Source organism: Neltuma alba, unplaced genomic scaffold, assembly GCF_004799145.2.
Source record: "Neltuma alba isolate B1F8T4 unplaced genomic scaffold, ASM479914v2 tig00011249_pilon, whole genome shotgun sequence".
NCBI lineage: Eukaryota > Viridiplantae > Streptophyta > Magnoliopsida > Fabales > Fabaceae > Neltuma > Neltuma alba.
The window spans coordinates 15973-41070 of record NW_021635966.1 but is presented as its reverse complement, the minus strand read 5'-3'; the positions used below and the strand labels follow the sequence as shown (position 1 = coordinate 41070).

Below are 25098 nucleotides of genomic sequence, written 5' to 3'. Positions count from 1 at the left end.
TGAAATAATGCATTTTTTAATTTACGTACTGCTTCCGGTCCTAATTATAAGAGCCAGCTGACTAATTTGAGGAGATTAAGAAAGTAAGTTGAGTTAGTTATTTGTCCTAAATAGGTGTTGTATTTTCTAAAATATCCTTGCTAATCAAATGTATTGACTAGAACTATCATTGCTAAAAGGGTTATTTTGGGAAAAAAATATATAAATACAAGAGACAAAGCGAATTAGAGTCTTATATTTAGGATCAAAATAAAAGTCAAACAGGATCTTATATTAAGGATCGGAGTATCAATTTTCGATGGTTATCTAATGGTATTTTTGCATATTTAAATTATACTATACTTTTTTAATCATGACCAGATTGTTCAAATTGGGGATGGACTCTTAAGTCATTGCATCGACGAATTCAACGAATAATTCGGTTACCCTGAACATTACTCACGCCATGATCATACCTTATCCTCATCACAGAAACTAACCTCGTGCACATCTGAAAAGTCATTATCATCATTATTGTTTGTGTATTTCTTCGGACCGGGTTATCATTGTCAATGTCATATCCATAGTGGAACATCAAGGAATTACAAGTCTCCACCAGCTTCAGCACATAAGGCCCAAATTTAAACCCAATATCAAACCTAAATACTACCGCCTTCTCATTATTACAAATTTCAAATAATTAATTCACAGATAACAAATCATTAGTTAAAATTAGTTAAAAATAATAATCAGGTTTAAAAATATACTTTTATTTTAAATATGTGTTTATAATAAATGAGAAAAATAATGAAAGAAAATGTGTGAAAAAACATGATAAGAAAGAAATAATTAAGAGCAACATTGAAAAAAATGCAATAAATGTTAACACAAACCCAAATTAAGACTTATAAAATAAACCACACTCTTTTTCAAATTTAAAAGCTTTTAAATAGAACTAGAGGGAGTAATATTTTATTTAGAAGTGGATAAGATGGTGGAAGCATGACCATGGAATTTTCTATTCAAAATGATTGAAAATGAGAGGCATCAGATCTTGAAAACAGTTGGCCTAACAAGCCACCCCCCTGTTAATCAATTTCACTTTACCACCATAAGAAACTCAACTTGGGGATATAAAGATGCTGATTATGGTGATAGTGTTTCCTCCTTTTCTCTTCTTTAATCCCTAGTGCAGTATACCCTGGAGTTATAAAATAGTTGCATTATTCTTGAATAAACATGCATCATGCTAACATTTTTCCAGGATAGTAACACATCATTGGCTCCATGAATAATATAATTGAATAGCTTCATGGCTAACTTGAGTTCAAGCTTCTTTAAGCAAATCCTATAGTGCTTTACAGTTTGCGGTGTCAATGACATTCTCGCAGCACGGTTTCATGCTGAATTAAGGAAAATATACATATAAGGATCACGCCAACAAAAACTGTACAGAGTAACTTAGCTGTTTGAATAATTGGAGTTCCTGTCTAAGCTCTGGCTGCGCCGTCGTTTCTTACCCTTGTTCCTCAAAATCTCCTTTATTTCGGCTTCCTTTTTATCTACAAAATCAATTAAGCTCTTGAAGCTGGTGGATCTGGCACTGGCAGGCTCAATATGCTCTTCAGCCTCCTCGCTGTCTGGGATGAATTTCATATATTGACAGAACACCCTGATAGAGAATACAACTAGAGCAAGGAAACATGCAATCCCACACATGAGAAAGAGGCCCCAGAAGCTGTTGAGAGAGAGCTGGTTTGAATCAACGTCATTCACTTTTGCAGCACAGGTAAATTTTGAGAGCCATTTGTCGTGGATCTTTTGCAAGTCCCCGTTCTCCGAGAGTTGAAGAATGGCGGTTGACAAGTCCACAGCAAGGGGAGAGTCCCTTTGGAATGCCTGTCATCAAGGACAAACCATGAAAACAAATATCCAAGCCTGGTCAGAATGTTTCCTAGTATTCTTTCATAGGTTTTCTTGGAGCCAATCATTCTTCATATATTTATTGAAAATACCAACTTTCATTCAATTTTTAAAGAAGTTCCAACAATTTAGTGCATTCAAAGCAGAAGAACCAGCATAAATTTTACATATCACACAATGCTAACGGTTAAAATTTTCAGGAATCTTAAAGATAAGTATACAGATGAAGATACTTACAAATCCCCATCCACTCTTAGTGAACTCCTGACCTACAGTTCTGAATTTACACTTAGTATTAGACATTAATATCTCAATATAAGGAAGCTCATCAACAATTGCCGCCACACCTCCAGCCCGTGGTCCACGCTGAAGGGCGTCAATATAATCCTGCTGGTTTTTCAAAATCACTATCCTAGATTCAGCTACATTCAGCTCATTTATCAGATACTTCCGTGCAAATGACCCCTCTTGAATTCCAATAGGCTGAGTACTTGAAATCAAGCTATCAATTCCTTCAATCTGTGATGATAGTTGCTTTACTGTGAGGATCGATGTCAAGCTAGCAGTGTAGCTTGAATTGATGATTAACACCACAAAAAGCCATATCAACAAAACCAACCTCCCCAAAGTGCTCACAGTGTTTTCTTCTGCATCAGGCCAATACAGCGAAGATGTCAGAGTTTTTTACCAGGTACCTGACAATGATTGAATGAAGATAAAAGGACAAGATACATACTATGTGAGAAAAACATTGTTGAGAAGCTAAACCTGCAAAACGGAAAGTTACTGTGTTAAAACTAAAAATATGGCATACAGCTCGGACAGTTTGAAACACTATATTATTCTCGAGTGTTGCCAGGATATGCCACCAATTTACCTCAATTCCGACTAGCAACCCACAATACAAGAAGAAAATAATGTGCTAATACGCAATACCAGGATAAGTAATGTCATTGACTCCTTAGAAATCACGAGGTTCATAAGAGGCATCTATCATTCTCTAATAGACTCAGATAAAAAAGGCTATTCATAGATTGAACATACTAACCAAAAAACGGTCATGAGTTGTTTCCTTGGAGAGCCACGAAACTCATGATTGAGACGGTGCTCAAGGATCCATACCACAGCTCCCACAAAGAGAAAGAAGGCACCGGTGACACACCACATTTGTGCAGTGAATGGCTTGAGAAATGACCAAGGGCTTGACTTCTCCTCCTTAACAGCAACAACTACAACCAACCCTGATTCCATGAAAGGTTGAGTAAAATCCACAATTCTTGTTCTGTTTGTGACAATTGTAACATCTCCAACAGCTGCATCAAAATTCTAAAAAGAAAAAGATAAACATAACTACTAGATTTTGAACCAAGCAGTCAGTTAGTAAATTCATCCCAGTCAATCTCTAAACCTTGCTAGGCCAAATACTATCATTCCTATTGTAGGAAAGAAAATTAGTAAATTAAAATCAAAACTTAAATTTGGACAGGGCTTAAATACAGTTCCTTTTATGGGAAAACCACATATTTGGACAGGGCTTAAATACAGTTCCTTTTATGTGAAAACCACATAGCAAAGAAAGAAAAACCGCATCCAAGTTTCCCCCATGAGATTTATAAACTCACATTTTGAGCAACTGAATTTGTAAGTGCATTGTAGCTCGGATTTCTGCGACCATCTCCATATAATATATATTGTCGTGGGACGGGATATGGTAGCAGGTTTAAGGCTGCTTCAAAGACATCAATGCAATAACCTTTTACTCCCGGGGTGTCTTTGTCTTTGGAAACAAACTCCAGATAGCTTATTCGGTTTGGTACTGCTATTCGCAGTGGCTTTCCATTGTTGGGAAACACCCATCCCCGGGGTGTTGCTGTAGTCTCTCCTGGCCATATCACACCGTAAAGATGTTGATTGCTAGATGACATGTTAGGCGGTTTTGTATATAAAGTTTCAGGTGTTACAACTGACAGGCCAGAGTAATTAGACCAATAACCAATTCTACGGCTAGTTCCACCAATGTTTAGAATATCATATGCTGGATGGATTAAATTCTTGTCCCCATCAAACTGAATTTGACCAGTTACACCGGTGAAGTTCGTTGCCAAGACTTTCTGGAGAAACTGTGGGCCACTATCAAATGTACGAAGTGATGCTAAATGCAACATGCTTCCATTTGTGTCATGCAATCTGGGGTCACTACTGAAAGATACATTTCCACCCTCATTAAGAAATGCATCAAGAGCACGTGCTGCTAACCAAACTGAATCATACGCATATAATGCAAAGGAATTAAAGCTTTTAGTGTCCTTGTCTTTACTGTTTTTCAGCCTAGAGATAAACCTCTTCTTGAGATCAGTGTCAGGAGTATGATGGCGCAAGGCGATAACCCCTTGCAAGAGATTCATTGTGTCAGGATCAGCTGGTTCTGATGCATCTAGAACTGAAGGAAGCCAATCTGTTGCAATCCAGACATAACCATTGCCCATCATACCAATTTTCTCCGCAATAGAAAAAATGGACAAACCACTATCAGGGTTCACATGGAGAACATAGACCCGTGATTCCATTAAGTTTACCCCATTCAACAAGTCACTGATATTACTTGGAGGGGCTCCAGCAGTGAAAGCAGCCTTATAAGAGATCTTGGCACGCTTCTTCGCAAGTGCGTCACCCAGAGCTGATATTCCACTTCTTCCATTATCATCATCTACAAAGATAGCAATCACCTCCTTCCAACCAAAGTAGTCAACCAAGTCTGCGATTGCGTTCATCTGAAAATAGTCATTCTGGGTAGTGCGGACGAAATATGGGTACTGCAGAGAAGCAAGAGTAGGGTCTGTAGCCCCAAATGACAAAAGAGGCACATGGAGTTCATTAACAACATGAGAGATGACATGAGCTATCCCAGATGACTGTGGACCAATAGCAGCAACCACATCATTCTCCATCAACTGCAGGGCTACACGATCAGGAAAATCTGTCAAGCTCGTTTACTTCTCCTTCCGCTCACATACATAAAGGAGATAATATGATAAGAGATAAATATAACACAGACACATTCATCCCTCAGATTCCATACCATGGAACGTGTTCGAAGTTAAAGACTGTCAAAAATGTCAGCAATGATTTCAAATCAAACAACTATCCAGGTTATTGCTCACCAAATGATTCCCTATCAGCCTATCCTTCTATGCACTAAAATAACAAAACAACCAGGGTAACACTTAATGGGTTGTGAATCCTCAGCTTTATTTTGAGCTCAGTAACGTTAGGCAGGAATGAAAAATGAACTAGTAGATATTCCACATGCAAGACTGACAGAGAAAAAAATGAACTTGAATATATTTGCAGACTGAAACATATCCAATAAAGAATGGTCCAAAACAACAGGAAGATTATATCTAGAACTCAAACGACAACTGTGTTAAGAAAATAAAATGAGACGGAGACTAGTAAGAAATCACAGTTAACTCATACTTTCTACCAAAATAAAAACAATTATCTTATGTCCTGCTTCAGTTGATCGAAGAAAAGCAGCATCTTGCTACCAAATGCAAGTTATGGCTGATACCTTCCACTGTGCCGAGAAACCCGCTGCAGTTTGTATCATGTAAAATAACTTCCATTTTCGTAGCAGGAAGAATGCTCGTATCGTTATTAACCTCATCGATGGCAGCTAAAATTGCAGGTTTAGCTGATTTCCCAATGACCGAATCGAAAGTAAACAGTGCTCCGATTCTCACAACGCTTGGCCTCGGAGGAACTTTAGTCTGGTTTGTAATGGTATTTCCAGCTCTAGCCACCACTTCTGTGGCAATACACAGGCAGAAAAACAGGAGGAATAGTAACCTCACCATAACCATTGGACCTAACCTTGCAATCAAGAGCCCCTCCGCTTTGGTGAAAAAACTCGAAAAGTCCTCCGAGAGCTAAGCACCTGTCAAGTGCGAACCCCTTCAGGAGCACGGAGATGAACAACAAAGGAAAAACAAACAAATCCTGGCAGAAAGAAGAGAAATACAGCACAATAGCACCCTGTTCGGTATCAACTAAAAACCAAGGAGTCCCAAGATTCAAAATGACTTATTTAGGTAGAAAACATACACCTTAAACTAGATTCGGCAGTGTGTATGAGAAATTAGAAATTTCGTGCTAGAAAAGAGATGCCCAGTTACTCAAATTAACAATCCATGGTATGAAGATATTCGTACTTTTGCTTTCAATATTCCCATTAGGCTGCCAGACCAGCAAATCAAGCTCAGAAATTCCAAAGAGGTGACTTTGAGCTATATAAATAAGTTGGCGAAGACCCACATGGCTAATTTAATCATTTAATAATGCATAGGAGACCAAAAGAGACCTCAAGAACAATCTAAGAGAAGGAGAGCATCTAAGATTACCTCAAAACCAAACACTGAGAAAAAAGCTTGGAATAGTTTTGAGCCCTCCGCTATGCATGTGGCTGAAGGCCTGAGGAACTCAGAGGATGAGCCGAAAAGCGAAGTTACAGCATCGAAAGCTCAAGAAAAGAATCATATATTGCTTTCTAGCAGCCCGCCAACTTATGAGAGTTTTCAGCACAAGCGAGATGCATACAGGTTTTTGGGATAGAAAAACTCAAAAATTCGAGGATAGATATTTTTGCTCTTATTTATTCAATTTTCTATTCTCGAACGTGTTATAAACGGCGATAATGATGGCTGTTATGAACAGGGCAGTGACGCAAATAGAAATGGGGCGGAGGAGAAGGAGAGGGAGAGAGAGACAGAGACAAACATTGGTTGAATGGTAAGAGGCAAGACCCCACCCCATCGGAGATTCAACTTTGCTCCAATGAGAAGAAGCGACTCTCTGCACCTGCAGAATCTTACCCGTTAGAGCTATATTTGCAAGTTGGCTCTGCGTTAAGTGGGTAGCACGTGGGAATCAATCGTTAGTGCCTTCCCATTTTTTCCCCCACAAAATACATATTAAAATGTCTTTATTTAAATGTTATAAAAAAAAATATCTTTGTTTAAATATCTTGAACTAATTCGCTGACCTTTATAATTTGAAATGATAGCCTTCACTCTGGTAGGGTCTTGGTGTGATAGGTTGTCATAATGAATAGGTTTTTCGAAGTGTTTTATTTTCACATTGATAAAAATGAAATGTTTTGGGGAGAAAAAAATTTCACTGCTATGAAAGTTGTGGGGAAGTCTATCTTGATCTCCACTTCGGAGTCTTGATGCTATGGTATTTTTTTTGTTTTTAGTAAACTCAAGGGGCCACATGTATGCTCCCTACTATTTCTGTATTTTTTTTAATCCATCCTACTATTTCTGTATTTGAAATATAGTTTATGTACATGTCACCCAAAAAAAAATATAAAAGTACAGTTTATGTTAATGTATATTTTTTATTAATATTTTCTAGCCCACCTTCATGAGAAAAACATCTGCTTACGGGCCTGTGACAAAATCACATAACGGACACTTGACTTTTCGGGATAAGAAGTTGACCGTTAAGTTTTGATAACAATTTGCTTTTGAGTCAAATTTTTGTTTTTGGAATAGCAAGAACAACAACAACAACAATGTTGCTTTAACATGCCCAACGTTTTATGTTATTACGATTACAAGCAAAGGAAAGATGTAAAAAAACATTTCAATATGCATAAAATAAAAAAGAAGTTGATAGAACACAGTGATGTGGTGTAATTCATGTAACTAACCCTATTTAGTGAAATAAGACTTATTGTTGTTACGGTATAAAATAAAAAAAAATTATAGATATGAATAAGTATTTTAGAAACACATGAAAGTGGCCAATTAAAACTAGAAGGCCAGGGTTTGATATTTTAATTTATTTTTAAAAAAGAAAGATAAAAAAGAAATTAAATTGACAAACAAATACTGTATCAACTAATTTAAGTGTCGTTTGATATAGAAAACTAAACAGGGCGCTTGCAAAGTTACATTACATATATATATTCGATGCTGGCATGGCATGGCACCGCCACAGGATGCCGAATCTAAAGAAAGACGACATGACGGCGTCGGCAATATGAGAATTTTTTGAAAAGTTTTGTTTTTAATTTTGAAGGTGGGGCCGTCTCCAGCAACAGTACCTGCCTTTTCGGCAAATTATTAATAGGACAAATGACATTGTTACGCAAACACTGTTTAAAAAGGAAAGAAAGAATTTGAATGCTAAAAATTTCACAAAAATGATTGAAGTTTTTAGAAAGAAAACATAAATCAGCAAACACAAAATATTCCCTCATATCTCCTTCTGTTGTCAAAGCCGCCATCATCATAACCGTTCATTTGCTGGATACAAAGACGCCATCGCCAGTATCTCGGTCTCATCTTCTCTCCTTAAAATCTAATCCTTCAACTTAAAATATATTTTAGTAATAAATATGGAAAAAAACCATAACTTATTTTTCTAAAATATACTTGTTTATAGAGAGGATAAATGGAAGAGAGAATGAGTAAAAAAAAAAAAGAGGTGGGAGAGAATTAAAAAGAGAGAGAGAGAGAGATGTGTAATGATTTGAGGATAAAAATAAAAAAAAACTTTAAATAATCAAACAAATTCACATTTAAAATTGGTCTTATTTAGAATTTAGAATTTGATACTCCTTCGATCCTTAATATAAGATCTAATTGTTAAGTCGATTTTAGTATTAAATATATGACCCATTTCTCATATTTATCAATTTTTTCTAAAGTACCCTTATAGACACTCTCTCAAATATAATCAAGTAGGCGAGGGATGGAGGCTATAAAAAAAATGATTATGGTGTTTTAGAAAAATATGTTATATTTCTTATAATCAACCAACTTACCTAACTTCTTTAATCTAATCAAATTAGTTAAATAGATCTTATATTAAGAACCAGAAGAGTATAATTTTTTTAATATGGTTATTAGTTCTTATATTTTGATAGAAATTTAGTTTTGATCTCTTTAATTTCATAAGAATCTGTTCTAAGTTTAACAAATGATCCGTATATTTTTAGTGAGTTTTAATTTTGATCACAAGCCCAATCCTTATGAAACCATAAAACCCAAACTAATGATTTGAAACTCTACATAAATTAGAATCAAAATTCGATCAAATTATAAGGGCTAACAATAGCCTTAATTTTTTTTCACTTCGAAGTTTTAAGTATCAATAAATTTAAATTTTTATTTTCAAACAAATTTAGTAATCTAACCACCCCTGAACTTTAATGGGACAGATGGATAAGCCTTCTAATAAGCAGAAAGAAATATATGCCCATGCTCACATCAAAGCACAACTCTCTATGTTCATGAAAGTATGCTGTAACCTTTTTTTTTTTACCAGCAGTATGCTGTAACTAATGCATAAGAAATAGCCAGAAAAATATAATAAAAATAGCGTTCGCAGGACAGCCGAAAGATCCAAGAGCTGCGTTAAATATACTTTGTTTAAAAAGTAAATGCACGTGCGCGAGCGTGTGATTTTTTCACAAGTTATCTAGAACCAATACATTGCTATATTTAGAATTATATCTTTTCAGATAATTTTTAGTTTTCCAACATTATAGTTGCTATTAAAGTCTTTTTATCTCATGGTTCATGAGTATCTTTCTCTTTTTTTCTTTTTTTTTTGCCAACGAGTGTCTTTCTCTCATTTTAATTACATCAAAATTTATGAGAAAAATACAGGGCTTCAAACCTATATACTAATATAGAAATTGCTGCTATGTTTTTATTTTAAACGACGTTAATTGTTTTAATATATTAGTTGAGAAAATATAGTTGGAATCCATACCCATTTATAATGGGAATGGACGGCAACAAGTTCAGGAGTCCACACTAACCACAAAGCCACGCGATGCATTTATGCTTCAAGCACTCAGATCCAACCAAAGATTCGGACCATATCAGCTGTACGAATCCTCGTCTGATTACACGTGTTCATCTCATGCTTGGCTTTATATAATATATGCTTTATCTTATTTATTTATTTATTTTTTGGCAACCACACATCTGCTGATAAAGAAATATAATTAAATTTCTTTAACATGCAATAACAAATTTAAAATCCACTCTAAAATGCTCGCGTTAAATATTTCACACGGTAGTTCCTTATGAGTGCATATGTAAATTGAATTTTCCTCTTAGTTGGCCCAAAAAAAAAATCTTACTATTTAGTTTAATATGACACCATCATCACGGCGAAGAGCAAACGAATATAATGATTGCATCTTTTGAGATTTTTTTTTTTCCTTTTGGGATGATTATAATTTTGTTCGAAGACCAAAAACCAGTGGCTATACTTTAGCTGCCACTTCAACCATTAGTGCTTTGGCATCTTTTCATCTCTTGTTTGCTTTCATATTTTGGCGTCTTTTCGTTTCTTTTCTTTTGCTGCGTGATTATCCTTGACAATGTGATCACTCAGGAATAATCTTTTTCCCAGTTTTTTAACATTATTATTATTTAATATTTATTTTAAATAGAGATATGGGAGATAAATATGTATAAAGCACTGAAGCAGGCGGGGAAAAACAAAATGAAATGAACGGTGAGAATCGAAGTGACCACAAATAAAATTTTTAAAGAAAAATTTAGACATCTACGGTCCACCAGTCATCCACAACTAAACAGAATAATTAAGAATGGTCTGGTTGCGCTTCTGAAACTGCAGCTATTTAAATTATGAACAAAAAAATTAGGTTAAGTTTCTTATATTTATTATGTCAAATTTTTCAATCATATATAATCATGCCTTTTTTTTTTGGTTTCATCTGGATTTATAATTAAAGTATTATTAAATACTAATATTAGAAAGTACCAAGCCGATCACCGAAGTCAACATTTCAAGAAGGGAAAAAAACACTTTTTTTCAATTTTAAATATATAAATCAGATTAAATAGATGATTTATAAGCATTATAAAATTAGTTATTTACTAAAAATATGTATTATTTTTTTTTTTCTAAAACACTCTTTTTGGACTATTATTTTTATTGTTAAAAATTCCTTTAATATGTATAACCAGTAAATATAACTCGGGGGGAAAATTATACTTTAGGGTTTTACATCTGGGATGAAAACAAAGTACTTGAAAGAAATGATTAAACTATAAACTATGAATGTTCAAAATAATCATGTAAGATTGGAACTTGTGAGTTTCGGGAAACAAAAGCAACGGTGTTGTGGGACATGTGAATGGCGTGGCTCACACATGGATGAAGTCAGCTGACACATATTAGCGAGGGTGAGCATTCATATTGTATGGGTATGAAGCACTCTGGGCTGCTGGGGGGATTCCCCAGTGATTGTCTTCCACGTTTTCTAATGCTACCCGCAATTCAACTGCCAGTAAAAGTCAAATTGTCTTTGTCCGCCATTCCCAGAGCATTCTATTTTCCCAGCTATATGTTTGTATTTAGGCATGTCCTTTGGTTTTTTCTGCCCCCTTTGTCAGCTCAGGTCGGCTCTCTAAATTTCCAAGATTGGGCCCTCATCCAGTGCTCCGACGAAGCTTCTAGGCCATCAAGTCCTTGTTATTGATTGTTTGATTATCACATAATATAATTTCATTCTATTCTCTCCTACACCCAAAGTCATGTCATGAGAGGCACATCAGGTCAAAAAAAAAAGGGTCATGAGAGTACAAGGCAAACCACGTGGTTGACCTCAAACTAAGAAGATACATTGGCGATAATCTTTCTAACACAATGGCATGAAAATTCCACACAAGGAGGTCGCAGGTTGGACTCTGCATGTAACCTTAAGACTCGGCGACTTTCTGTGATGAGCATAAGTCCAAAGGAAGAACCCAATCCCAAAAGACTAGCCTATTAGGAGGGAGAGCCCCTTGAACTTATAAACCCCACAACACTTGTGAGATTCCCCAATGTGGGACTCATAATAGAGCACCCCTCTCGAGAGCCGACGTCCCCGGCGGCTCCACTCTACGGCACTTCACTCGGCCTTCTTACCGGTCAGAACCCTCCGCAGGTAGCCCTTTCCGATAGGCCGACTCTCAATGAAAGCACCAATGTGATGAGCATAAGCCCAAAGGGAGAACCCAATCCCAAAAGACTAGCCTATTAAGAGGGAGAGCCCCTTGAACTTATAAATCCCATAACACTTGTGAGATTCCCCAATATGGGACTCATAACAGATATTAATGTTATGATCCCAAGACAAATGGGCCGTGAAAGTGACCCAATGGGGAGCCCAAGACAAATGGGGGCCTAATGGTGGGGCAAGTTGAGGAAGATCCAGAGAACACGGCATGAAAGACAGAAGGAGAAGGCAAAGATAAATATCGATGAGGTCATAGAGGAGGGGTTGTTGGTTGTTTTGAACTCTCTCTCTCTCCGTAATATTCCCTCGTTCTTCCTGTGATTCTGTGATCCCCTTTCTGGCAGTCCTTTGTGACTGAGATTACCATTTCTGTCATTCTCTTCCGTATTGCACTGTAATCGAGCTTGCTTTTCATAGATATATATATATATCCTTTGATGAGTTAGATTTTCATATACGTTACACTTTCCTTAGCGACATTAAGATTTCATTCAATGTTCCTTTCCTGTTGTTTTGTCAGGTTTCTTTTCTTGTTCCATCTTCAATTATTTTGGACATAGCAGCAATGACTCACCTGTATAAGACCCGTTAACAGTCACGAGAAGTAGAAAACAAAAACAAATGAAAGCCCAACAACTGAGAATTAGTTTGGGGCTCTGGTTTGTATCGTTCATTTGGGCTGACAATCCTTCCGATAGTTCAATAGACCCATGCCCAACCAAATTGGCCTGTTGCGTCGATGGCAGTCATCGAAATTTCACGGGTGCCAGAGGGTAATTATAGTCTTTCCGGTGGATAACGCTCACACCGCATTAGATAGGTCTCTTCCTCAGGAGCTTGCGCTCGGGGGTGCGCACGAGCTCGTAACAATGGCTTCCTCAATCACCTCTTCTTTCCAAACCAGGTCAACTTCAACTTTAGCTGAAATGTTTCTTTTCCTTTCAGTTCATGACAAGAAAACTTGGGATTACCTACTCATCTTTACATTTTCTCTATTCATTGGTCTTGATGCGAAGCTTTGTTTCAACTTATCCAGTGAATTGGGGCATGATGAATAATATTGTTTATCCAGTTTCCTCGGCTTCTAAATACTATTTCCCATCGTCTTGTAATTTTGAATCTGGGTGGCTAGACGGGTCATAGTTTTCGCAATAATGTGAAGGATTTAAATCAAGATGTTGTGTTTTTAGTTACCGCTGTTACTGCCTTTACCTGATACATCTTAATACTGGCCTTTCAATATGTACATTTCTACAATGAGGCTATGCAACTTAAAATCTGTCTTTGCTACATTGAAGAAGATAAGTAACCCAACTATATGTCTATTTCTTGGCACTTCTAGGTATTGATTTTCTGTATTACTATTTAATGTATTCATGTTTTGATAAGCTGTGTTAATGATAAATTAGTTCCTTAGTAGGTATTTCATAAATTTGAGAGATCTTGCTTGCTATCATATTTCAGCAATTTGAAGTCTGTATTCCTGGGTGAGAGAAATAAGATCAGTGTTTCCCAGATTCCTGCTACTCGTGTTACTTTCCTGAGGAAGACTATAAAATGCAAGGAGTCTCGAATTGGGAAGCAACCAATTGAAGTGCCATCAAATGTGACAATCACATTAGAAGGGCAGGATTTAAAAGTGAAGGGCCCGTTGGGAGAACTTGCATTGACATACCCTCGAGAAGTAATACTTGATAGGATGGAGTCTGGAATTCTAAGGGTTAAAAAGGCAGTGGAAACTAGAAGGGCCAATCAAATGCATGGGCTTTTCAGGTACTTCATTCTCCTGACCCTTGTTTATGCAAGAATATTTTGTTGTTGAACCATAAACACATTTGTTTTAGTGTTTTTGTTTCTGAACATCTAAACTCTTTTCTTGACACGCTCATTAGAACTTAGATCATGAGATTTCGCTTGATATTTGGTTCAAATTTGTAAATTGTTTGTGGCACATGATAGATATAAATTTGAAACCTGTGAATAATTTACTTCTGTTATTTTCTTCTGATGATAAGGCTTTTGGAGCTAGATAATGCTTGTTTTTTGCCGTTGCCTACATTTATGTAAGTTGCATAATCAGATAAGTGGGGGAAGCGGTCACTGAAAACAAATTCGTAAGGGAAAAAATAAGTAGAAATGTTACAAATTGTATTGGAGATGGGTTGCTGGAGATATTGTTCACTGAAAACTTCCATAGCCCACCTCACATGCTGTGTGCATATGTTCCAACAATTTTGATTTCCGTGTTGCTTCATAATTGTAGATATTGTCTATTTTGAATGATTGAACACAAGGTATAATGTCCCAAAGCAAGGTTATGCCTGAAGCCGTGAGAACCATTTGAACTAATTGTATTCAGATGGGCTATTGTATTTTCCCGAAGTGCACTGGTTATTCAACTTTCTCTTAAATTTTGGGATGCCAATGGCTTAAATCCTTGATATATTTAGTTTGGCATAATGTCGTTATATTGATCCGATTGTGTTGCATATAAAATTTTCTTGTACAAGCAAATTGCTGGAATTTAGCTTTGTAGAATGGAGCATTCTGTCACATTTTAGTCTCATGTAAATTTCTCTGTTTTTCTCAGATTAGATTCCAAAATTTATATGCATCTAACTGACTCTTGATTGGCTGGGAATATAATTTGTTTAGGACTCTTACAGACAATATGGTGGTTGGCGTATCTAAAGGTTTTGAAAAGAAGCTCCAACTGGTTGGTGTTGGTTATCGTGCCACAGTAGAAGGGAAAGATTTGATTTTGAATCTTGGATTTTCTCATCCAGTCAAGATGGCAATCCCCGATGGCCTCAAGGTGAAGGTGGAAGATAACACCAGAATTACAGTGAGCGGATATGACAAGTCTGAGATTGGCCAGTTTGCTGCTTCAGTGAGGAGATGGAGACCCCCAGAGCCATACAAAGGTAAGGGTATCAAATATTCTGATGAAGTTGTAAGAAGAAAGGAAGGAAAAGCAGGAAAGAAAAAGTAACAGCGGCGGCTTCATTTTCTTGTTTGTGTTTGTCCCCAAGACTTCCTCACTGGTCCCTACTTGAAATACTAAATATGCCAGTTGCTTCAATTTCATATTGATTAGCTAGAGTCCCTTTATTTTTTAAATGGATAAGCACGATCTTAAAGCATCCGAATCGTTGTAGAGTGATTACATACTGAAGATGGCATGCATTGTAAATGATGATGTTCAATTTCTGACGTACTGTTGGTCATTCCACGTATCATTTATAAAGTATTTCAGAAGCAACAGATTTTTGGGTTTTGGTTGGGGTGGAAGCTTCAAAAGCAATAATAGAAACTTGTGATAGCTTTTGCGCTTAATCATCGAATTGGGGCTTTTTTATTCTTTTCTGACAGAAAAATGTATTACCGCGTGGATTTTGTTGACAATTGCCACGATCCCGCGCTAGTTATTTTGAACTGTATTTGAGAAACAGCAGAAGAAAACACCAAGATCTCTTCTTCTTCTGTGAAGAAGGGGGTGATGCTTATCTCACTCAAAAGAAAAAGAAGGGGGGGGGGGGGATAAGAAAAAGGAAAAAGAAAATTGAACTTGAACTCTTTTGCCCAGGTGAAACAGTGAAAAATGGTGGGCATGAGGACGTCAGGTGATACCAGATATTTCTGTTTTGGCTGGCTGGGGACCCAAATCTGGAAATAGTTCTAAAATTCAAAGCGGAGACAATCGGCCCTGCTTAATTGAATTCAAGGTCAGAACAGGCGTTCTCAGTTCTCCAGGGGAGATGAATCTTTCTTTTCTGACCACTTGTTCAACCTCTTAGCCGCTTCATTAACCTACGATCAAAGTTCTTCCCGTTAGACCAAACCAAAAGCCTGTTTCGCCCAAAAATAAAAAGAAAAGAAAATCGCAAAAGCCTGGTTGTCCGTCGTCATTCGATCAACAGAAAAAGTGATTTGACGGGGGAGAAAGGGTTCTTTTACCTCTTTATTCCAATCCGTTCGAAATGTGACCCACGTTAAAATAATTGTTTGCATGAACATTCCACCCAGCATTCCCAACCAGATTCCCTGCACAAATTAAGCTTACGCTTGAATATTTCATTATTCATGGGAGTTCTCTGCTTAGTAATGTTGTCGAGGGGGATGAAGAACAAGAGAACATGCCTTAGCACCAAGTTTAAAGTAGAAGCCGAGGACTGAGCCCAATGGAACGCCAACTCCATAATAAGAGCCAACATTCACATACGCAACAAAAGCCTGCCATCCGCACCCAACAGCCACCCCTTCATCGTACATATTGGAATTGATTTTCAATAATGTAACAAGTCAGTAAATTTGCTATAATTAAACTGGTTTTAATTAAGTGATGGTTAGTGTGAGATTTGTAAGGGATTACTGTCAATGATGAATGATGTTACCGGACAGGACGGGTTGGATGCCGTTGAGGACGATGGCAAGAGCGAGGAGAGGACAGAGATCAGAAACAGCGGCGGCGACAACCTCGCCCCCTGTGAAGGCATAACTAATCACATCCCTTAAAGCCAACACCACAATGGCTGCTATTACAGATATTATGAAGGATATCAACGTCACAACCACCACTGAAAACGCTGCTGATTTTGGATTCCTTGCTCCTAGCTCGTTGCTCACTCTCACACTGCATGCCACAACAACAACTCAATACTCAATTCAATATCATATCAAAAGCATACAAACGACAAAGCCCATTTTTATTATATTACCTCCAGTCCTTACTATTAAGATCTTATTTGTAGACTACAAACAAAATCTTATAATTAGGATCAAAGGTAGTACATGTATGTGTATGTATATATTCAAAAGTACTCAGATGAGTAAAGGTGTGTGAGAGAGAAAAACTAAACCTTGCGGCAGCGTTGAATCCAACTGAGATCATGAACACCCATCCGGATATGGTGGTACTGCATGCATATAAATTATGAAGCGACTAATTAATAAAATAATAAAATAAATAAAAAGTAGCAGTATGAGGAAATGTGGGGGTTGTTATATGTTTTTGAAGGTTTCCATTTAAATTAAGGATACGCATGGTGAATTTGGTGGGTCCATGGCTGCGCTTGCAAAAAGACAGTCTTCCCACCTATTCAGTCTTACAAGACGTTATCGAATTGAATCTCTCTACAGCGATATGTCAAGGGCAGGATTCTTTCATGAAAGCGGACGCAAGGGCTGACGCAGACACACACTATAAATTCTCTCTCTCTCACACACACACACACACAAAAAGAAAAGCCATATTTAATTTTTATAATATAAAAGAATCCAGAATTATATTGATTTTCCTAGAGATGAGTAAAATTGTAAAAAATACAAGGAGGTCTGTTGAATAATGAGTAAGAAGACAAACTCACTGGGGAATCAATTAGAAAGGCGGCAACAATTTGAAGAGTCAGCCACACTGTACTTAACCAAATCATTCTGACATGTCTATCTTTTAGATCTTGGCCATACTCGCAATTTGCTTTCCAATTGATTCTATCACTATATATCTTCACTTTTCAAGCAACTAGATACTCATACAAACATATCCCATTTATAATTTTATATATATTATAGCAACTTTTGAATATTCCGGCATTTTCCCTTCTATTCAACATCAAAATATTTGAACCCAAAAATATTAGCAGAATTACAATAACGTCCTAAAAAAAAAATTATCAAATTATAGGTTGTTCTATTTTTGCTGGAGCTTTTTAACAACTATATTCTTTATTTGAGACTTCATAACAATTCTCCCAAATATATATTTCTTATGTTTGATATATTAAATTAAATATTGAAAGAAAATAAGAATATATGAACGGATAAAATGAAATTCCATGCATTAATTAAAAAATTAAATAAACAAGATAAATCATATTATTCGTGGGAAAGGAAAAGGCAGAAAATATAGTTAAATGATAAATGATGATGGCCGGGGTGTCATAGCTTAAGAAAACAGAAATTATATATATATATATATATATATATCATTATATCATCTCCGTTTTGTTTTTCGGACGTTCCACTGACATTGCGAGATTAGAGTGAAGGTTAACAAAGCGTTAAACTTAATACTGTTTGTTGGTAATTAAAGGCGTAATTAATCATTTAATCATAAGAAAACAATATCATATCACTCACCAAATGGAAAGAGAATCGAGAGCCAATTCAGGGTGATCCAGCAAACCAGCAAGCAGGACCAGAATCTGAAAGTACCACGTTTCCAAACTCAACATAACGGCCGACGCCGCCGATAACTTGAAGAACTCCGGCAGCCCGGAAAACGCCTGCACCGTGAAACCCTGCCATGTGTTCTTACACTTTTCGCTCTTCACAATGTACACAAACTGACCTATCACCACGATCCACCACGACAAGCTCAGAACCAACGACGCTCCCAATAATCCGAGCCCAATTTTGTACACGAACACCCAGCTCAGCACCAGATGAAACACCAGCGTCGCCGACGATATATACGCACTGGGGGCCACTATGCTCTGAGCTTGTAGAAACTTCTGGATTGGGAAGTTGACGGCATACGCGAAGATTTGAGGGATGAGACCGTACACGAACAGAGCAGCCGCCGATGCTATTCTCGGAGGTTCTCCCAGAAATAACAAAATAGGTTCCGAGAATACGTATATGATGGTCAGAAGAATCCCCGTTAGAGTTAGCAGAATCGTTGATCTCTGCAAATATACTCCTAACATTTCGTACTTGTTCGCACCAAATGCTTGCCCACATAGCGTCTCCACCGCGCTCCCCATACCCAACTGTTCACTAAATATCATCAGTTCCGAATGAAATATCTTCTTCGAGTATTAATTGATGTTTCGGTAAAAAAGTGACAGAAGGGGGTACCATGAGGCCATAGGCGAAGACTTGGATGCCGGTGTTGCCGAGGGAGGCGGCGGCGAGCTCGAGGTTACCAAGGTGGCCGGAGAATATCTGGGTGGACATGGACATGACGTAGTTGATCAGATACACGACGACGGCGGGAGCCGCCAGGAAAAATAGCAGCTTCAGCTCGATCCATGTGGCGGCTCGGACCCGGCGGAGCAGAGGTAGGGTGGTGTCGGAGAGTATGCTTTCGAGCTCGCCGTTTGATGATTCGTGTTTGGAGCTTAGAGAGCGAGTCAAGGAGGGTGGCGGTGGCGCATCCCTGGGCGGCAACAATGGCTGATGAGTGTCGTTTTGCAGAGAAGGCATTGTTGTTTCCTTCTTCTGAAGCTGAAAGAGCTCAGCGACGGCCAGCAGATGAAAGGCTTCGGGAATTAGGATGCATCTGCAACGGGAGGAGAAGATCTATATAGTACCCCGCTCCTGAGTATAAATCTCTGTTTACAATATAAATTATACTAACTCCGATCTTTAATATATGACCCTATTTGACTTTTATTTTAATCCTAAATATAAAACCCCAATCCACTTTGTCTTTCATCTTTACTCAATTTTTTTCAATATAGTCCTTCTAATAATTGTAGTTCTAGTCAATACACTTGATTAACAAGGATATATTAGGAAAGACAACACCTATTTATGAGAAATAACTAACTCAACTTACTTCTTTAATCTCTTTAAATTAGTCAACTGGCTCTAATAATTAGAACCGCAGGTAGTATTACAAAAAAAGATTTTATATTTAGGAGTGAGCTAATATATAAAATCCAAAAAATATTTAGAAAAAAATTAATAAATAGTACAAGGGAAGAGCAATTGATGCCTTACACGTAGAATGAAAACAACCCCCACAATGAGTTAGTTCATGGATTTAGCATGTGAGACAGTACATTATTTATATATCTATTTTTTATAATACTTAACTGGCTGCTAAATCAAAAATCGACAAACTGGCTGCTTAAAAAAAAAATCGAGAAACTGATGAAGAAAAATATTCCTCCAGTCTTAAATATAAAACTCATTTTGTAATATAATTTGTATTATAAAATGGGTCTTATATTTAGAACTAGAAGAGTATTATATAAGTTATATATGAATATTCTAACAAGTAATACTGGCTCCTAACTGGTCAAGCTGACAAAATATTTTATTTTAGGATGTAATTTATCATTTTTAAATTTAACTTCGCTTATTATGCTCCATTAATTAACTCTATATCAACAAACTTTATTCAAGTAAGGTGTCCCTTTCCTTCCTTCTTCATTAAATTATTTAATTTTGTTTACTGTATTCCATCAATTAGCATTTTTAAATTTAACTTTGTTTATTATGCTCCATACCCCATGTGATTAGGAATATGTTATTATCACTTTTCAAATGAGCTAATCATTCACCCTTTTTTTGGCCAAAACCTTTTATTCACCTAGCATGTGCATTATATATATGTTTTGGGACATATTCATTAAAATTATGTTAAACAAGTTATAGTTTAATAGAAACTATTGTGCTTAATTAGCTTTGCACTAAAAAAAAATATTAAATTAGCTTTTACTAGTAAAAAAAATCTAAATTTAGGTATATCTTCTGATAGAGTGATACCAAAACGAAAAAAAAAAAAAGCAAAACGAAGAAGGAAAGAAGAGTCCTCGGAATAGGGTTTGTTCATAAATAGCAGCCATTCTTGTATTTAAAAAAAAAAAAAAGAAGAAAAAAGCAGCCATGGTGACTATGTGATTGCTTGGCGAGGCATTTGGAACAGAAATGGACAAAAAAAGTGGGTGTGGATTTAAATTCAACACAAGAATGAGGTCTTCATCTGATAATCAACCAAGCCTCCATGTTTTGATTCCGAAGACAAATAATCAAATTATACGCCAAATAATGGTGTAGCTATTTTTTTTCGTTATGCATAGGTATTTTGGAAGCAATCTTATTTAAGACATTTACGGAGACTAAATATAAAAACCTCTCTTAATAGGATTCGAATCTTGATTCAGCACGTTATAAAATATTTGTTAAACCTAATCTCTATTGATGCTCGTGTAACTTTTCATCGGTGAACAATTTGTGTTTAGCAGGCAGCCTCTATCTTCGTACGATTTGGCCCAAACGATAGAGTTGGGCCTTAAACATGAATCAGGAATTGAATGAGGCGTTGCCATATTTGTTCTTTTCATTTTTGGGACAAGTACACACACGTTAGATTTAAAAAAGCCCAGAATCCTTAGCAATGAAATTTAGATTAAATTAAAACAAAAAAAACCAACCCTCAAGCTAAGGCGTATTCTTTATAGCCTGATAAGGCGAGCATTTTGGATGATTAGTTGACGTGTGCAAATCAAACCGGTTCGTTCTCGATCTTAGGGAAAAAATTCATGGGTTGATCCTAATTTTGTTTTACAAACAACTTTTCAGACACTCTAAAGTGCCACGTCATTATTACTTTGACAAATAAAAATAGTTCAAAATTAAATGTATCCATAATTAATGCTATTTTTTTATTTTCAACACACATGCATGCGTGATATATATATATATATATATATATATTCTCTTTTAATTTTTTCCGTTTTGGTTTGGAGTATTTCACTAGAGAGTAGATTGCATTTATAACGTAATAGTTTGTGGTTGTAATGATTAGACGGGCATTCTTCAAATTAATTACTATCTCCGGTTCTTAATATAAGATATATAAAATATTTGATTTTTATTTTGGTTCTAAATATAAAATCCCAGTCTATTTTGTCTCTCATATTTATGTAATTTTTTTAAGGTAATCTTTTTAATAATAATAGTTCTAGCCAATATACTTGATTAACAATACCTATTTATTACAAATAACTAACTTAACTTATTTTATTAATCTTTTTAAATTAGTCAATTAGCTCTTATATTTAGGACCGTAAGTAGTATTAATTAATTACAATAAACGGAGTTTTGAGGGGGAAAAAAGATTGGATTATTTGTGGAATGAAGGTATTGAGGTAATGGAAGAAAATGCGAAATAGGAAGCAGTGACCCAATTTCCACGCGGTAGCCTCTGCCACCAAATAATTTATATATATAAGCCATCATCATCTATTATTATTTTGGTGCCTTAGATTGCTCCTTTTTTTACTTTTTTGACCCTGGCCTTAGATTGCCCTTCACACAATCGAATTTAATTATTTCTTCTGCGTATTTCATGAACACATTCATTGCATAACTGACTTCTTTTATTTTATATATTCTCACAGTTATGCCTCAACGGACTTAAATTAAAATAATATACGAGAGGGGGAAATAAAATGACAGATATTAGCGAACATGCAGATATTTCTTAACCAGGATATGATTATTTTAAAAGAAAGATAATTTCATTATTAACTAAATAAAATGACAGATTTTAAAAAAACAACTTCAACATAAAGCAATAAACAAAAAGTAAAGAAAATTTTTACCCAAAAAAAAGGTAAAGAAAATTTAAAAAAACAGCAAACAAACAAGAAAAATGATAAATAGGGCAAGATAATTAGTCATTGTTGTTAATGGTGGATAGCCCGGGCTTAACCAAAAAAAATTTTGAAAACCCTAAAGCCCAAAGGCCCAACAAATAAATGAACACTATACAATCATCAGTGCCACCAAACTATGTACCAACGTATCAATAGGAGTAAAGAGTCAACTTATAGCTCACAAAGTCGTGAGTTCAGATCCTGTTATAGATGTGAGGATTTTATTAGTAGGCGATCTGTAAGTACTTTTATAAGTACTTTTTGAGTTTTCAGAACCCACCTCAACTAATTTTTTTGTAAAAAAATAATAATAATACATGAACGCCCCAGGAACGATGAATACCGCCGGGAACATCTGAAACAAGTTAATAGAATTACGCAGCTTCAGCCTTCAGCATTCAAAATCAAATTGAATTTTTTATCAGTCCTTGGAAAATCAAATAACAAATAATGTTCACTTTTTGTTTGATTTAATTCATTTGTAACATATAAACGTATGTACGTCTCTTATGGTTTGATTCGATGGACATGCCTACGAAACCTGGTTAATCACGTGAAGTAGGAGTTGACGGAGTTAAGTGAAGTGCACTCCAGCTTTGAACAGTCTACATTCAGATCATCATGTATGTCCACGTGGCAGTGTAAACAACAAGCTTCGATCTTTCCCCCTTTGGCTATCATATTATACGTACAACGCACATCAATATATCCATTAAAAATTAAAACCAGAGCTAGATTACGATTACATCAAGCTAATTCTCCGCCAGTCAAAAAGCAACGGCTCACACATAACATGACGGAATTAAGTTATTTATATATACCATATCCATAAATACTTGAATTATACATAATAAAAACTTAGTTAAAATTCATTAAAAGCAATAAATATGTAAGAATTTTTCCCTTCAAATAAGACACCATTATTTACGAAGAGGGAGGGTGAGAGAGGGATAGGAAAGGAATAAGAAATAGATCCGAGGGAGTCTACACAAAAGAAAGAATGAAATATAATTTTTAAATATATATATATATATAAAGTGTAACTTATTAAAAAAGATTGGCCTTATCCTAAAAATTGTAACTTACAATACAAGATTGGAAGGAGTAAAATGCGAGAAGGGGACAGGAATTGAAGAAAGTGATAAAACAGTGTCATCGAGAATCAAGGCAAGAATTAGCCGTGCATGTAGTGGTGCTGAATAACGCCGAGGGAGATGAACCGGATTTTGAGCAGTGATTAGAGGGCTTTCGTATTATCTTTTTCTTTCGGTTTGTTTTTACATGTAATCAATAATCAAACATGCTTAATTACTTCTTGGACTATTCTCTTATTTATTTTATATATATTAATCTTTTGACGATAACGCGGTAATGTCCAAATGCAATCTCTTCAACTCAAGCTTCATTAATTTGCATAGAAATGGCCAATAATGTGCTATCATGATCTATATCTTGGTTTTTTTTTTTTTTTATAAAAGGAAACTACGTAATTTCGTGTTTCGTCGATCGATTCACTACCTCTGTCTTTCTCTATTTGTTTGTCAATAACCAAAGGTAGCTCTCACAAAAGAAGATGGGTCTTCATTAATTATGGCTGAAAATAACGCAAAATGAGAGCTTAATGGGAAAGGTAACAGACGGCTATAGAATTAATTAAAATAACAATAAAAGTGAAGACTAAAATACAAAAAGGGTATCAAATGAAAAAGCTGGATACAAGGATGGTGGTGGTCTCGAGCGAGAGAGAGAGAGAGAGAGAATCTCGCTTTATTTATGTCAAATATACCCGGCGCAACCGCAGGACAATCCATGTGCTTATTCTGTATTTATATGCTTCCCATATTTCTCCTTCTCTGCCATCTTTAATTTCTTCATCACTCACACATGGGAAACTGTTTGATCACCAGAAACAACCAGATATCAGCCCAAGACGATGACGACCTACACGACGAGCAACCCGGTGATTCATTAGAAGTTGAGCAAAAGACGATCTCATCTGGTTCCTCATTCGATCAGTCTGATCCTGCTGCAATGCCGCCTGAAGAAAGCAGCATGAAGAAGAAGAAGAAGATAGGGAAGAAGGTGAGGTTTGAGTTGCAGAAAGATGAAGAAACAAGAAAAGATCAGATTTGCAGAAGAAGTGGATCTGTGAGGATAAAACTGGTGGTGACTCAGGAAGAGTTAAAGAGGATATTAAGGCATGAGAAGGAGTCTCAGCACACAACGCTGGAGCAATTACTAAGTTCTGTGAAACTGAGCGGAAGAGGCAGAACTTGTCAAGTTATTGCAGAAGATGATGGCGGAGCCATAAATGCTTGGAGGCCAACTCTAGAAAGCATACCGGAGGATCAGTTGTGAATATGAAGTATGTAGTGTGATATAACTAGTCACCAAAAAATCTGACTCTCTTGTAAACAATGACCATCTTCCTTTTTGGTTCTCGTTTTGATGTATAGTGAGCTCCTTGTCATAATGAACCATAGCAGCTCCAACTTTTGACAAGTAGAGGAATGTAAAAGGATTGAGCCTTTGTGACTTTCAGCATGTTCATGGTTTCTATGTGTTGTTCAAGAACGAATTGTCCTTTATTTTGTCTGGGCGGCCAATGAATTTTGTGATCTTTGAAAGACATGCGTCGCCTGTACGTCTTATGCATATTCAAAATCATCCAATCAAGATAACTACTGATCTTGGCCTAAAGACAGGGAAAAAATTGGAGCATCTGTGTGTTGGGCCCACAGAGGCCTATCG

The 25098-nt window shown here is 36.2% G+C and overlaps 4 protein-coding genes across 6 annotated transcripts; 2 read left to right on the top strand and 2 right to left on the bottom strand.

Moving 5' to 3' along the window:
• Positions 1 to 1234: 1234 nt before the first annotated feature.
• Positions 1235 to 22611, bottom strand: LOC114763005 (glutamate receptor 3.4-like). 3 transcript variants are annotated; one of them, XM_028952604.1, is made up of 7 exons: positions 22606 to 22611; positions 5474 to 5665; positions 3525 to 4861; positions 2951 to 3228; positions 2639 to 2670; positions 2140 to 2549; positions 1235 to 1878 (listed from the first exon to the last, which is right to left on the bottom strand). In XM_028952604.1, exons 2-7 carry the CDS (start codon positions 5526 to 5528, stop codon positions 1441 to 1443), a joined length of 2550 nt encoding a protein of 849 aa, XP_028808437.1. In that variant the 5' UTR covers positions 5529 to 5665; positions 22606 to 22611; the 3' UTR covers positions 1235 to 1440. The 3 variants fall into 3 exon arrangements, with proteins under 3 accessions (XP_028808437.1, XP_028808436.1, XP_028808435.1); XM_028952603.1 differs by lacking the exon at positions 22606 to 22611 and adding an exon at positions 6303 to 6623 and having other exon boundaries at positions 5474 to 5839; XM_028952602.1 differs by lacking the exon at positions 22606 to 22611 and having other exon boundaries at positions 5474 to 5856.
• LOC114763008 (50S ribosomal protein L6, chloroplastic-like) lies at positions 12796 to 15233 on the top strand. The gene is made up of 3 exons (XM_028952607.1): positions 12796 to 12860; positions 13421 to 13729; positions 14612 to 15233. Exons 1-3 carry the CDS (start codon positions 12826 to 12828, stop codon positions 14946 to 14948), a joined length of 681 nt encoding a protein of 226 aa, XP_028808440.1. The 5' UTR covers positions 12796 to 12825; the 3' UTR covers positions 14949 to 15233.
• LOC114763006 (protein DETOXIFICATION 40) lies at positions 15640 to 19200 on the bottom strand. Its single transcript, XM_028952605.1, has 7 exons — positions 18815 to 19200; positions 18095 to 18726; positions 16816 to 16872; positions 16351 to 16589; positions 16097 to 16215; positions 15914 to 16000; positions 15640 to 15766 (listed from the first exon to the last, which is right to left on the bottom strand). Exons 1-7 carry the CDS (start codon positions 19160 to 19162, stop codon positions 15698 to 15700), a joined length of 1551 nt encoding a protein of 516 aa, XP_028808438.1. The 5' UTR covers positions 19163 to 19200; the 3' UTR covers positions 15640 to 15697.
• Positions 22612 to 24231: 1620 nt separating the features above from the next.
• Positions 24232 to 24946, top strand: LOC114762971 (uncharacterized). Its single transcript, XM_028952569.1, has one exon. It carries the CDS (start codon positions 24232 to 24234, stop codon positions 24703 to 24705), a length of 474 nt encoding a protein of 157 aa, XP_028808402.1. The 3' UTR covers positions 24706 to 24946.
• Positions 24947 to 25098: the final 152 nt, after the last annotated feature.

Excerpts from the sequence above, each read along its gene's own strand:
- LOC114763008 (XM_028952607.1), top strand. The coding sequence starts at position 12,826 with ATGGCTTCCTCAATCACCTCTTCTTTCCAAACCAG. Across the intron at positions 12,861-13,420 it reads ACCTCTTCTTTCCAAACCAG|CAATTTGAAGTCTGTATTCC; the intron begins GTCAACTTCAAC and ends ATCATATTTCAG. Across the intron at positions 13,730-14,611 it reads CAAATGCATGGGCTTTTCAG|GACTCTTACAGACAATATGG; the intron begins GTACTTCATTCT and ends TAATTTGTTTAG.
- LOC114762971 (XM_028952569.1), top strand. The coding sequence starts at position 24,232 with ATGGGAAACTGTTTGATCACCAGAAACAACCAGATATCAGCCCAAGAC.
- LOC114763006 (XM_028952605.1), bottom strand. The coding sequence starts at position 19,162 with ATGCCTTCTCTGCAAAACGACACTCATCAGCCATTGTTGCCGCCCAGG. Across the intron at positions 16,873-18,094 it reads CTCGATTCTCTTTCCATTTG|TACCACCATATCCGGATGGG; the intron begins GTGAGTGATATG and ends ATATGCATGCAG. Across the intron at positions 16,590-16,815 it reads GGATTCAACGCTGCCGCAAG|TGTGAGAGTGAGCAACGAGC; the intron begins GTTTAGTTTTTC and ends TGTGGCATGCAG.
- LOC114763005 (XM_028952603.1), bottom strand. The coding sequence starts at position 5,765 with ATGGTTATGGTGAGGTTACTATTCCTCCTGTTTTTCTGCCTGTGTATT. Across the intron at positions 4,862-5,473 it reads GTTTCTCGGCACAGTGGAAG|CCCTGCAGTTGATGGAGAAT; the intron begins GTATCAGCCATA and ends CTGATCGTGTAG. Across the intron at positions 2,550-2,638 it reads AACAATGTTTTTCTCACATA|AAGAAAACACTGTGAGCACT; the intron begins GTATGTATCTTG and ends GGCCTGATGCAG.